General features: G+C 40.6%; 1 protein-coding gene across 1 annotated transcript in view; it reads left to right on the top strand.

Annotated features, from left to right (window-relative positions):
* The window catches only part of PDE11A (phosphodiesterase 11A), a 424,511-nt gene that overhangs the window by 44,963 nt on the left and 365,114 nt on the right, over nt 1–14,434 (top strand). The window contains exon 2 of the mRNA XM_052662664.1: nt 11,571–11,729. Coding sequence (XP_052518624.1) covers nt 11,571–11,729 — 159 coding nt within the window. The remainder of the gene's footprint in view (nt 1–11,570; nt 11,730–14,434) is intronic.

The following is a 14,434-nucleotide window of genomic DNA, read 5'->3' on the forward strand; positions in this document are numbered from 1 at the left end:
AATACCAGAATAGGTTGCCATGCGCTCCTCCAGGGCATCTGCCTGACCCAGGGATTGAACCAGGATCTGCTGCACTGGCAGGCGAATTCTTCACTGCCGAGCCACCGGGGAAGCCCAACTTGGTAATAACAATGATCAAATAGAAAAGTAACTTGGTAATAACAATGGCTGTTTCTAACCTCATCAGTTCAGTTCAGTTCAGTCGCTCAGTCGTGTCCGACTCTTTGCAAACCCATGAACCACAGCACGCCAGGCCTCCCTGTCCATCACCAACTCCCGGAGTTCACTCGAACTCACATCCAGTGAGTCAGTGATGCCATCCAGCCATCTCATCCTCTGTCGCCCCCTTCTCCTCCTGCCCCCAATCCCTCCCAGCATCAGAGTCTTTTCCAATGAGTCAACTCTTCTCATGAGGTCACCAAAGTACTGGAGTTTCAGTATTAGCGTCATTCCTTCCAAAGAACACCCAGGACTGATCTCCTTTAGAATGGACTGGTTGGATCTTCTTGCAGTCCAAGGGACTCTCAAGAGTCCTCTCCAACACCACACTTCAAAAGCAAAAGTTCTTAAAAGTTCAAAGGTTCTAAACCTCTGAAACAGTCAGCTCCTGGTCTAGTTTTTGTTGACTGTATAGAACTTCTCCATCTTTGGCTGCAAAGAATATAATCAATCTGATTTCGGCGTTGACCATCTGGTGATGTCCATGTGTAGAGTCATCTCTTGTGGTGTTGTGTTGTGGTGTTTGCTATGACCAGTGCATTTTATTGGCAAAACTCTATTAGTCTTTACCCTGCTTGATTCTATATTCCAAGGCCAAATTTGCCTGTTATTCCAGGTGTTTCTTGACTTCCTACTTTTGCATTCCAGTCTCCTATAATGAAAAGGACATCTTTTTTGGGTGTTAGTTCCAAAAGGTCTTGTAGGTCTTCATAGAACCATTCAACTTCAGCTTCTTCAGCATTACTGGTTGGGGCATAGACTTGGATTACTGTGATATTGAATGGTTTGCCTTGGAAAAGAACAGAGATCATTCTGTCATTTTTGAGACTGCATCCAAGTACTGCATTTTGGACTCTTTTGTTGACCATGATGGCTACTCCATTTCTTCTGTGGGATTCCTCCCCACAGTAGTAGATATAATGGTCATCTGAGTTAAATTCCCCCATTCCAGTCCATTTTAGTTATCTGATTCCTAGAATATCATCATTCACCCTTGCCATCCCTTGTTTGACCACTTCCAATTTGCCTTGATTCATGGACCTGACATTCCAGGTTCCTATGCAATATTGCTCTTTACAGCATCAGACCTTGCTTCTATCACCAGTCACATCCACAACTGGGTATTGTTTTTGCTTTGGCTCCATCCCTTCATTCTTTCTGAAGTTATTTCTCTACTGATCTCCAGTAGCGTATTGGGCACCTACTGACCTGGGGAGTTCCTCTTTCAGTATCCTATCATTTTGCCTTTTTATACTGTTCATGGGGTTCTCAAGGCAAGAATACTGAAGTAGTTTGCCATTCCCTTCTCCAGTGGACCACATTCTGTCAGACCTTTCCACCATGACCTGCCCGTCTTGGGTGGCCTCACGGGCATGGCTTATTTTCATTGAGTTAGACAAGGCTGTGGTCCTAGTGTGATTAGATTGACTAGTTTTCTGTGATTATGGTTTCAGTGTGTCTGCCCTCTGTTGCCCTCTTGCAACACCTACAATCTTACTTGGGTTTCTTACCCCCACGGGTATCTCTTCACAGGTATCTCTTCACAGCTGCTCCAGCAAAGCGCAGCCACTGCTCCTTACCTTGGATGACGAGTATCTCCTCACTGCTGCCCCTCCTGACTTTGAACATGGAATAGCTCCTCTAGGCCCTCCTGTGCCCGCGCAGCCACCGCTCCTTGGACCTAACAGAAGCAGAAGATATTAAGAGAGGTGGCAAGAATACACAGAAGAACTGTACAAAAAAGATTTTCACAACCCAGATAACCACAATGGTGTGATCACTCACCTAGAGCCAGACATCCTGGAATGTGAAGTCAAGTGGGCCTTAGAAAGCATCACTACGAACAAAGCTAGTGGAGGTGATGGAATTCCAGTTGAGCTGTTTCAAATCCTGGAAGATGATGCTGTGAAAGTGCTGCACTCAATATGCCCACAAATTTGGAAAACTCGGCAGTGGCCACAGGACTGGAAAAGGTCAGTTTTAATTCCAATTCCAAAGAAAGGCAATGCCAAAGAATGATCAAACTACCACACAGTTACACTCATCTCACATGCTAGTAAAGCAATGCTCAAAATTCTCCAAGCCAGCAGCAATACGTGAACTGTGAACTTCCTGATGTTCAAGCTGGTTTTAGAAAAGGCAGAGGAACCAGAGATCAAATTTCCAACGTCTGCTGGATCATCGAAAAACCAAGAGAGTTCCAGAAAAACATCTATTTCTGCTTTATTGACTATGCCAAAGCCTTTGACTGTGTGGATCACAAGAAACTGTGGAAAATTCTGAAAGAGATGGGAATACCAGACCACCTGAACTGCCTCTTGAGAAATTTGTATGCAGGTCAGGAAGCAATAGTTAGAACTGGACATGGAACAACAGACTGGTTCCAAATAGGAAAAGGATTACATCAAGGCTTTATATTGTCACCCTGCTTATTTAACTTCTATGCAGAGTACATCATGAGAAACGCTGGGCTGGAAGAAGCACAAGCTGGAATCAAGATTGCCGGGAGAAATATCAATAAGCTCAGATATGCAGATGACACCACCCTTATGGCAGAAAGTGAAGAGGAACTAAAAAGCCTCTTGATGAGAATGAAAGAGGAGAGTGAAAAAGTTGGCTTAAAGCTCAATATTCAGAAAACGAAGATCATGGCATCTGGTCCCATCAGTTCATGGGAAATAGATGGGGAAACAGTAGAAACAGTGTCAGACTTTATTTTTGGGGGCTCCAAAATCACTGCAGATGGTGACTGCAGCCATGAAATTAAAAGACGCTTACTCCTTGGAAGGAAAGTTATGACCAACCTAGACAGCATATTGAAAAGCAGAGACATTGCTTTGCCAACAAAGGTCTGTCTAGTCAAGGCTATGGTTTTTCCAGTGGTCATGTATGCGTGTGAGAGTTGGACTGTGAAGAAAGCTGAGCGCCGAAGAATTGATGCTTTTAAACTGTGGTGTTGGAGAAGACTCTTGCGAGTCCCTTGGACTGCAAGGAAATCCAACCAGTCCATCCTAAAGGAGATCAGTCCTGGGTGTTCATTGGAAGGACTGATGCTGAAGCTTAAACTCCAATACTTTGGTTACCTCTTGCGAAGAGTTGACTCATTGGAAAAGACTCTGATGCTGGGAGGTATTGGGGGCAGGAGGAGAAGGGGACAGAAGGGGATGACAGATGGCTGGATGGCATCACTGACTCGCTGGATGTGAGTTTAAGTGAACTCCAGGAGTTGGTGATGGTCAGGGAGGCCTGGCATGCTGTGATTCATGGGGTCACAAAGAGTCAGACACGACCAAGGGATTGAACTGAACTGAACCACCTACCACACTGCTTCAGGTCCTAAAAAAGTAACACTTCAAAAACATACATATTTTGGGGAATATTTTGTAGAATTTAAAACTCTACGCATTTTGTTTGTGTGTGTGTGTGTGTGTAAAAGAATTCAGAGGGAAGATTTTTGTTAGCTGTTGAGCAATGACATTCTGTGAATACATATTAAGAACAACAGTGATAATTTTGCACTTTTTCTCAGCTAGTATCAAATTAGGATGCTCAAAGCATTAGCTCTCTAGTTACCATATGCCATGTCTTTGTTTTTGTGCAGTGTATTCTCAAGCCTTCCATCAATTCAGAACAATTAATTATACTTCTTTGTATGGAGAAAAGCAGAATAGTACATTTCAAATTGTTAAAGACTAATCAAAATTTTTGAAAGCTTAGCTTTCCAAGCAATTTTGGGAAAATAAGTGCTGTTTATGATCAGTCATAAATGTGAGGAGATGCTTCTATGAATTGGAATTAAATGGGTGTTACTAACTGATGTACCAATAAAAGCACTTTTAAGCTTCAGACAGTTGGTCAATCTATTGGTTTGCATTTCAATGACTTCTTCATTTTATATTTTGTATTTCCATTAACTTCTCCTCATTCGCAGCTCCATAAGCCATTTGAAAGAGGATGTAGATGAGATGTGGGACTGAACTTGGTCTTCAAACCTTCTGTTGTTGGGAGAAGGGCAGTAGGGTTCTGGGTAAGATATGCAGGCCAGTGCACTAAGCCTATGAGGAAAGTTGGTGGAAAACATAACCAACCTAACCAAACCAAAGCTAACAAACAAATGTTCTGAAAACTCTAAAGTAGTAGTTCACAAGGCCCCTCAGACCCCTGGCAGCCTTGGACTTATTAAAGGACCTGTAATTCTGTGCTTCTTAACCCTGACCAACAGTTAGAAGTCAGATCCCCTGCTCAACCCCTCCTCCCACCAGTTATGATTTAATTGGTCAGGGTGGGGCTAGGGCATGAGTAGTTACCTAAAGCCCTGCAAATGATCCCAGTGTCAGGAACAGTTGCTAGCAACTGCTCTGTTCTTATGAACACCTAACAACATCTGTAGACTGAAGTATTACTGTATATATACACATGTCATGTATTACTTTTGCTTTGTAATCTATGGAAAGAATAACTCAGATACAAATTCATTAAATGTTTTATGGAGTTAATAGAAGCTTTTTTGTATTTACATGCTTTCTCATCTATGTCCCATCATATGGACATTTTCAAACTTGAAGAGTTTGATAACCTTAGCTATGACCTTGGCTATGAAGGGCTCAGGGTAGAGTTGAGATTGTGGTTAAAACAATCACCCTTATAGGCGGTCAAGAGTAGTTCTTGGCTAAATCGCAAGCCCTGGATAATCTTACTCTAAAGTGTTCGGGAGTGAGCTCTTAAACACAGAGAGGGTAAAAGAGATTCGTGTGATGCACCCTTGCTGTGATTCTGAGAACTGAATGAGATTTGTAGCTCTAGCTCCTGCCTTGGGGAGCCTTGAGTGGCTTCTTTGAGAAAGTGAAAAGAAGACAGGATAGATTCCCTTTTGCTTTGAGGCTTCTTACATGCCTCTGAAATATGTCTCCCTGGGGCAGGCCAGGTTTGTCGAGTGCAATGAACATAGCTCTTTCTTTCAAGGACCTGAAGGCTCAGACTGAAGAAGTTAGTTCTGTCTATAGCCTAAGGGGACCTTGTGGGTGGGACCTGCTTTCTGGGTGTGTTCTGTGGCATCACGTTCAACCCAGGAATGTGCAGAGGAGGCTGCAAGCCCAAGATCCTGGCTCAGAAGTATATCTATCTATGGTTCTCTCTGTAGCAGGCACAGGTCAGTTCCATTGCTGCTGCTGCTGCTGCTAAGTCGCTTCAGTCGTGTCCGACTCTGTGCGACCCCAAAGACGGCAGCCCACCAGGCTCCCCCATCCCTGGGATTCTCCAGGCAAGAACACTGGAGTGGATTGCCATTTCCTTCTCCATTGCTGAAAAGACAAAATTGCTTTTGGCCTTATGTCTTGATCTTTTTAAATATTAAAAATCATAGCTAGGTGTCAAATGCAAAAGGTAGTTCTGCACAGAAGGCACTGGGATCCCTGGACTTCTCAAGAACAGTTATATTTAAGATAACTGTGGTAGGAAAAATATTATGACATAATAAAAACAGTCGAAGCAAGAAGAGTCTGCCACAATAATAAGAAACTCATTCCAGATTTTAACAACCTTGTTAAAGAAGCTCTTACTTTAATTTATTAGAAATCTCTCCTGTTGTAGATCATTTCTTGTTTTTTTTTATCCTCAGGGAGATGAATACAAATTGGACACCATTCTCTATGTGGTATTTCATTATCGACCTGGAGGCATTTGTTAATTTCCTATTTAAGTTTACGTCTCCAGCAATAAACAGGCCCAGTGTTTTTCTCTTCTTACTTCCCCTGTCTCCTCCTTACCTGGCCTTCTGTGAAGCTTTGCTTGTGTGTGTGGTGAACTCCTGAAGACCTCTGGTAAAGTTATTGAGCAGAGTCCTTCATTCTTGCCTAAGTACTCCCTTCTTGGGAACTTCCTGGTGGTCCAGTGGTTCAGACTCCAAGCTTCCACTGCAGGGGGCATGGGTTTGATCCCACATGCTGAGTGGCCAAAAAAAGGGAGAAAGAAAGAAAGAAAATTAGTCTCCTCTTTACATTGCAAGTCCATTTCCTGAAATTAGAACACTTTCCTACCTACCTATCTCTGTCTCAAACAGGGCAGCGCCACCACCCCGTGAATGGCCCATGGTTAAACCGCAGAACAGCCACAAGGGAACGCTTATTTCCCGCTCAGCGCTTGTCCCCTTCCTCTGTTCATCACTCAGTGAATCTCTGCACTGGATACATGGAGTTAGTTTTTTACATTAAATAGCATGAGCAACCTTACATCAAATTAATCAGCAAGTCCTATTGACTCTACCTCCTAAATATCTTTCACCTCAGTCCTTTCCATCACCCCTCCCACCAGTAGCCACCATCCCAGTCTAGAGATGGTATCTCTCTCACCTGGATCTCTTATTTCCTGCTCATTCTTTACATTTAAGCTATAAGAACTCTTTCTAAAATGAGGACTCAGTCACATTACTCCCTCCTACCTTCTTAAACCCTCTAGTGACTCCCCCCCTTGCCCCCCACCACCATGGTAAATTTACAATTCAAAACCCTGGTTACTAAGCACCCTTTTGTCAGCCTCCAGCTGCTGGTTTTGTTCCATCCCTGACTCTTCCCTAGAGCACCATCTTCAACTTCTTTCATTTCCTCAGATTCATCAGCTTTCTATTGCCTCCGAGTCTTAAATACTATTCCCTCTTCCTGGGACACTGATCCTTTGGCTGGCAGCTTAAAAATTTCACTTTCCTTGAGAGATCCACCCCCCACCCCACCTGGCCCCATGCTGTGTGTTCCAGAGTGCCCTAAGTTTCTCTTACTACTATACTCACTTGTGATCATTGCTTGGCTAGCAAGATCTATTTTTTGCTATCTTCCATTTTTAAGCTTTCATTCTTTCTATAATATCAGAGTAATATGTCCCTTTATCTAGTTATCCTTAGTTCTCTTCATCTCTGCCATTAATTTATACCTCAATTTTCGGCTCAGCTTTCTTAATTTTCTTAAATTGGAAATTAATCTAGAGGATTAATATAATTAGGGAAGTATGCAATTGTATCAACTCTTCTGACCTCTCATGAGATGAATTATATCAACTTTTGAGTTAATTTGGGAGAATATTCCCATAAATAGTGTGATGAAGACATGGACAAAGTATGTTTTACCATGCATTATATTTAAAAAACCATTAAGACTTAATGAAATGAATCATTCTTCTCAGCTTTTAAATTGGAAGATTAACACTTGCCACATATATCAATATAATTATCTTTTTCTCCTCTAGTTACAAGTTTATCAGGCGAATGTGGAGAGTTGAGAAGAGGGTGAGGAGGGTGTACTGTATTTTTGTTTCTCTTGGTTGTGATTAGTTTCCCCTATGTCTGTGGTCTTCATGTGGCTTTGGCTATGTTGGCAATGAATACCCCATAGTCTTGGTGGTTGATTAACTCAGAGTTGAACTGTGGTGGATGAGGCCCTTCTCCAGAGACACAGACCATCACAAAGATAAGAGCAGAAAGGCTTGCCTATTCCAGAGTAGATTTTCAAGTCCAGTCTCACAGGGTCCACATCACTAATATATAACCACCAAAATACATGCCATGACATCACCTTTCTTCCTTCCCATTTTAAGGCTTTTTTCTCATTAATGAACTTTATTGATCTTACTAGTGACTAAGCTTTTCATCATTTTGGACAATTGGTCTCATATGAGAATCATTTATGAGCATTTAAAACCAACTAAAAACCAAAGCTTCATACTGATTGATTCAACCTTCTCAGGTAATTCTCACCTGAAGCCAGAGTAAAAAACCACTGATTTAGGTCACGGGACACACTCACTGATTTATGAACCTTCTTTTTATTTTTAAATTTTTAAATGTTTTTATCAACCTTCTTGACTTTCTTTATATGTAGACTTTCACCTTCATCTCACCGTTCCCCATCCCAGTAAATGGTGCTTCCATCTATACAGTTTCTCAAATTAAAACCTGAGATTCCTCATCTTTCTTTTGTCCCCCATCCCCAACCAGTGCGTCAGGAAGTACTGTGAACTCAACGTATCCATCTATTTCTCCTTATCTCCATCGCTTTCTTTTAACCCAGAACATCATCTTGCCTTACCTGGACCACTGACATTTCCTAACTGGTTTCTCCTATTCCAACCCAATCTCATCTTCCACAAAGTTCTTAACTTTTTAAAAATAGTCTTAAACTTTTATTGCAAAATATTTCAAACTTTTAGATAAGAATAGGCGATCAAGGTTTATAGAGTCTAAACACTGTACTATATTTGCTTCAAAGTATTTGTTGTTGTTTGTTTGTTTTTTAGTGAGGACAAATCAGTTGTTAAGAGCTGAAGGCTCACCCTCCCTCTCCCTCATGCCATCTCCTCTCTTCCTCCCTGGAGCTAACCAACCATGCATATTAGTTTAGAGTTTATTATTCTCATACATGCAGTGTACTTTGCTACATAATATTTAGCATTGTTTTTAAATATTGGTGGTATTATATAGATGGTAGCAGGTTGTAGCACTTTGCTTCATTTAACATGTTTTGGATATTTGTTCATGTCAATACAAGAAGCTTTAGTTTATTCATTTAAATTGTTGTAGAGTATATCAAAACAAGACATCATAATGTATCTTTCTGTTGACCATTCAACTGACTTCCAGGTTTTTCCTTTTCGTAATTGATGTTGCAGTGAACATTTGTACATCTCTCTATGGTACATGTATAATAGTATCTCTAAATATATGCCAAGAAGTGAAATGTGAGGTCTCAGGGCCTTTTTAACCTTCTAATATTTTGCATAATTGCAATATAGTTTTTTTTTTTTTTAAAGTTCTATTACTCAGGAAAAATGTTGTGGAGCACCTCTAGTATGCCAGTATGAGGCAGTAAATGAGAGACAAAAGCTTTTCTGTCTTAGATCTTATATACCAGTGGCGGAGAACAAATAAGCTAAGATGATGCTTTCAGAGAATACTGAGTGCTGAAATGAATCACAGCATCCTTCTGCTTCAAGATCTGCGGTGATTTTCCATTAGGAATGATGTAGCTCCTGCCTGGTCCTGTTAAGACTTGGCACTCCCTGGTTCCTGCCTTCCTCTTCCATTCTCCCTTTGGCTTCCTGTTTTCTTGCCTTTGACCTTCGAGTCTGGGGAAACTACTAAGCTTTCTCTTGCTTCTGGACCTTCACATGGGCAATGTCTCAGCTTCCTGGGAAGTTTTCCCCACCATTCTTTGACTGACAAATTATTCCTAGGGGATCTAGTCTGAGCATACTTGTCCTGTCTTCAGAGAGACCTTCTTTGATCCCCAGAAAAATAGATGCCTTCTTTCGAGTCTGTCTCATGGCACCTTGCTCTTTTACTCAGTATCAGTTCCCACAATATATGGTATAGATTTGTATGCCTGTCCCCTGCCTCAGCTGCTAGACTGCATGTGCCGTGACGGCTGGGATGATGCTCACAGCCTGATACATGGTGGCTCCTAAGTGGATGACAAACACAAAAGTAATAATGCAACTTAGTGTTTTTCTGAAAGTTTGGTTGCAGGCTCATTTTGAGCAGACAATTTGGTTTTGCTTGGCTTTTGATTTCTGTCTCTCCTTTAGGGCTCCACTCTTCCTAACTCAGGGTTTAGAATGGCCTCCAGAAGTCCTGGACCAGAATCAGGCCTTCGTAGAAGAGGGCTCCAGTCCTTTTGATTATGGGGATAGCACAACACTCGTAGAAGGCCAACAGTGTTTGCCCTGGGGGCTCTCACCTTGTCCACAGCCAGCCTCCCTAGGCCCTCAGGCAGATAAAATTCATAGTTCTAGATGGTGGTAGATGACAGTGCTTTGCTTCTTATTTTTAAGCCTCTTTCAACAAGGGAATGTCAAGAGCACTGGGAGAAGCCTCCATTCAGCCCCTAGCTTGAAACAGTGAGCCTGGATCCAGTTCGTCTTCTTCCTTGGAATGTCTTTAGCCCCCATTACCCTGTCAGGAGCCAGTCTTTGCTCTCTCTTTCTCTCTCACTCTCTCCTTCCTTCTTTCTCTTTCCTCCTACCCTCCCTCCCTTCCTTTTTCTCTTCTTTCATTCCTTCCTTTTTCTTGCTTTCCATTTGAAAGTAAATTGAAGGTATTATGACATTTCATCTCAAGATACTCTAGCATGCATATCCTAAAGATAAGAACATTCTCCTACATCATTACCATATCACTATCACACCCAAGAAATTATATATTGACACATGATATTATGTAATATATAAAGTTCTTGCTCAACTTTCCCTAGTCATCTTCCCCCTAAATTGCGCAACACGTTTCAATGTCATTTAGGTTTCAGATCCCTTCAGTCTTCTTTAAGCCAGCACAGCTCCCATGGCCTTATCTCATCTCTCATGATACTGACATTTTTGAAGCGTCTAGGTCAGGCTTCTGATAGAACGACTGATGATCTGCATTCTTCCTAATTTTCTTTCCCTGAATGATCAGATTCAGAGGTTGGACAAAAGCATTCCACATCCTTGATAATGCTGTGTCCTTCTTATAGCACCACATCAGGGAGGCATATGGTGCTATTTTGTCTCATTAATGGTGATGCTAAGTTTGATCATTTTTTCAATCTTATGTCCATCAGATCTTTTAATAAAAAGACATCTTTTCCTCTTTGAATTTAACGAGGAATCTGTGGGATAGCACTTTGAGACTAAGTGAATAACTTGTTTAACAGTAATTTTTCAACCTAATGGTATTGGCATCTTGATTGGCATCATTGATTAATGATTTTCGCTTGTATCCATTATTGCATTGGTAGTTGCAAAATAGGTATTATACAATTTTATCATTTCTTCTATGTTTTTAGCTAACATTCTGTAAAGAAACCTGTTACTTACTTCCTCCCCATTACATTAAAAACATTTTAAAAAGTATTTAAAAAGTATCAGTATGGGCTCATACATTCTATTTTTTTCCCACAGGATCATTTGACTGGAAGAAAAGTAGTGCTTTTCTGCATTTTTTAAATAATACTTAATATATTTATTATGTATTTTTCTTATATAATACTTTGTAGCCAGTTGTCTATGTGAAATAACATATTTTAGTAAATAGCATAGTGTGAAGTTCTATAAAAAACACTTCCCACTCCCCCAGTTTTGATATGTTGCTGTGGTGGGGATTAAAGTTTCTCTTTTCGTTTACCATGGTTAACAACTATGGGGGTGATTTGTTTTCATTTATACTCCTTTGGTGAATTCAACATGCAATCAAATCTGTTCTTGTTATTAAAAATCAGTGAGGTGAGGTTCCCAGCGATAAGTTCTTATACACAGAAATAGACAAAAATACACTTCTCTCTCCTTCTTGACAACAAGGCACATACAATTAATGCCCTCTCTTTTCTTATTTTTAGGATCGAAGATTCAATGATGAAATCGACAAGCTAACTGGGTACAAGACAAAGTCATTACTGTGCATGCCTATCCGAAGCAGTGACGGTGAGATCATCGGCGTGGCCCAAGCGATCAATAAGATTCCTGAGGGTGCTCCATTTACTGAAGATGATGAAAAAGTAAGACTGCATGCATCTTGTGATTTGTACTTTTCTTCTTGATCACTGATTGCTATTCTCTCTGAAAAGGACAGGAATTATGTGAATAGCTGTTGGATTAGACCATTCATGGATCAAATAACTTTTTCTCCTATTATATATAATATAATGGGAGCTTTTTTTTTGCCATATCATAGAATGTAGTATAGTTGAAAATAATTACTTCATCTTCACCTTAACTTGCTTTTCATTGCAATCCCCAGTAGTTTTCTTGTTATTCCCTAATCTTTATATTCCTTATAAATAAGCTTTTTAATTGAGGATCATAACACCAGCACACACAGCCCAAGGGAAGATAGGGCAGATAAAAAGATTACTGTGTTTCAGAAACTCAGCCCTTTTTTTATATTTTTATAACCACTGTGAAGAATTATTTTCTCAGTTCTTCTATAAAAATCTCAATAAAATGAATGTTATTTAATTGTTATTCCAAATTGCTAATAAAAAGGACATTATTTTTGTCCCTGAAGAGCAGTTGACCTTGGTAGAAATGATGTACTCTTTGCTCTGAAATGTTGAATTTTCTCACCAGTGTTTTATCCACCAGCTCATTTTAAAAGAGAGAGCTTCAAAGAGCTGAAGTTCTGGCTTCAAATCTCTTTCCATTCATGTTGAATAGAACCTGGTGGAATATTTATAAAATCTGTGGTAAAAGCAAACCTCAAGTTAATTTGTTTAGGTTTATGATTGCCATATTCCTGTTTGATTCTAAAAAGCACTTTATAATTTAACCTTCTGGCTGTGAGATTGCTGTTTGCCAGTGCTGATTACTAATGCATTAAATTAATACAAATATTCTGGTATAAAAGGTCAGCATAAAATATGATTATAAGGAAAAAGATTTTTAAGAGTCTTTTATTGAGAGGTCATTTCTCTAGTCAGATTTACACAGCCCAAATCCCAGAAAAGGCTGATAAACTCTTACTGTGCAATAGGACCTCAGGCAAGGTCTTACCCATCCAATAATCGGCTACAGTGTGCAAGGTACTTAGGTTGTGGCCATGAGAAACAAAGGTAAATTCCAGATGTGCTATGCTGTGTGGTCTGCACGAGGAAGAAGGGGAGGTCAGCAATTAGATATTCTAGGACTGCTGTGAGTGTCTAGGAAAGGGAGAGCGAGGCTCTCTTGAAGACTCTGAAGAGGCTTCCTGGAGGAGATGACCTCTGATCAGACCTCTGAAGAAAGCTTTTTTAAGACAAAGCTTGGTGAGAAGGTGATGCTGTTAAGGAACACGTAAAACGCAGTCTACCTCATTCACTATGCATATATTTCCATGGAATGTGCAGAGAGAACAAACATTTTATTTTGCTCCTTTTGTACCAAAGACGACAGTCTTATAATAATATACCTCCTATCAGGACTTACGGGCTTCGCTGATGGCTTGGATGTTAAAGAATCTGCCTGCAAAGCAAGAGACACAGGTTCAATCCCTGGGATGGGAACATACAGTGGAGAAGGGAATGGCTACCCACTCCAGAGTCCTCGCCTGGAGAATTCCATGGTTAGAGGAGCTTGGCGGGCTACAGTCTGTGGGGTCACAAAAAATCAGACACAACTGAGCAACTTTCACAGGGATTTAATAAGGACTTATAGAAGGATTTGAGTTTGGTTTTTCCAAATGTAATAGCATCTCCCAAATAGTTGAGTTTATATACAGATATTATCAACATAGCTTGTCAGTAAAGAATCTGCCTGCAATGCAGGAGACCTGGGTTCGATTCCTGGGTTGGGAAGATCCTCTGGAGGAGGAAGTGGCAATCCACTCCAGTATTCTTGCCTGGAAAATCCTATGGACAGAGGAACCTGGTGGGCTACAGTTCATGGGGTCACAAAGAGTCTGACACGACTTAGCGTCTAAACCACCACCATATACAGATATTAGTCTTGCTTTGACTCTATCTCCTTCATTTAAGAGAATTCCATTATATATTTAATTCTCATCTCTGATTCCATTTATGGTAGATTTATCTTCTGGACTTTTCTCAGTGGATTTGTACTTAGAATCTAGGACTTCATAAACTCTGGATGATTGAAAGGGAAGGTCTGCAGAGGGCCTTGTTCCTGTCTAGAACAGCACCAGTGCTCAGCTCTGCTGAGAATGAGGGCTAGGCCCAAGCTTTAGCTTGGCTAAGGACAAGTAGCCTGCTTTGGGTGAGCCACTTAAACTCTGACATTCAGTTTCCTGTTTGGTCAACTAGACTGTCTACCATTCCACAGCATGAGAGCTTAATAAGGTTATCACTACCAAGTACTTTGCAAAGTGTAAGAAACTAGGCAAATGTAAACATAATGTTTAAAAAAACTAACCTTTTCCCAAAGAGTTTCAAAGTGTTCCTCTCTATTTGTCACTTATTCCCAGGCAGCTTATTTCTTACACTTAAATGTAAGAAATTTACTAAATTTAAAGACATTTAAATGTAAGTAGCATTTTATTTTCCAGGCTCCACAGTTTCCTCACCTGATTGAAAACCTTTACCCTAGTCTCACTTCTTGGAAAGAAACCTCTATCACCTAGGGCACATAGGTTATATTATTACAGGTGACAACTGGATGGAGAGTATTTTTTATCTCAAATGCTGTATCTGGTGATTGTTCTTTACTGCAAGAATTCTAGAGTAAACCAAACAGGAGCGGGGAGGAAGAAGAGCAGAAAACACATTCTAGA

This window comes from Budorcas taxicolor, chromosome 2, assembly GCF_023091745.1.
Source record: "Budorcas taxicolor isolate Tak-1 chromosome 2, Takin1.1, whole genome shotgun sequence".
Taxonomy (NCBI): Eukaryota; Metazoa; Chordata; class Mammalia; order Artiodactyla; family Bovidae; genus Budorcas; species Budorcas taxicolor.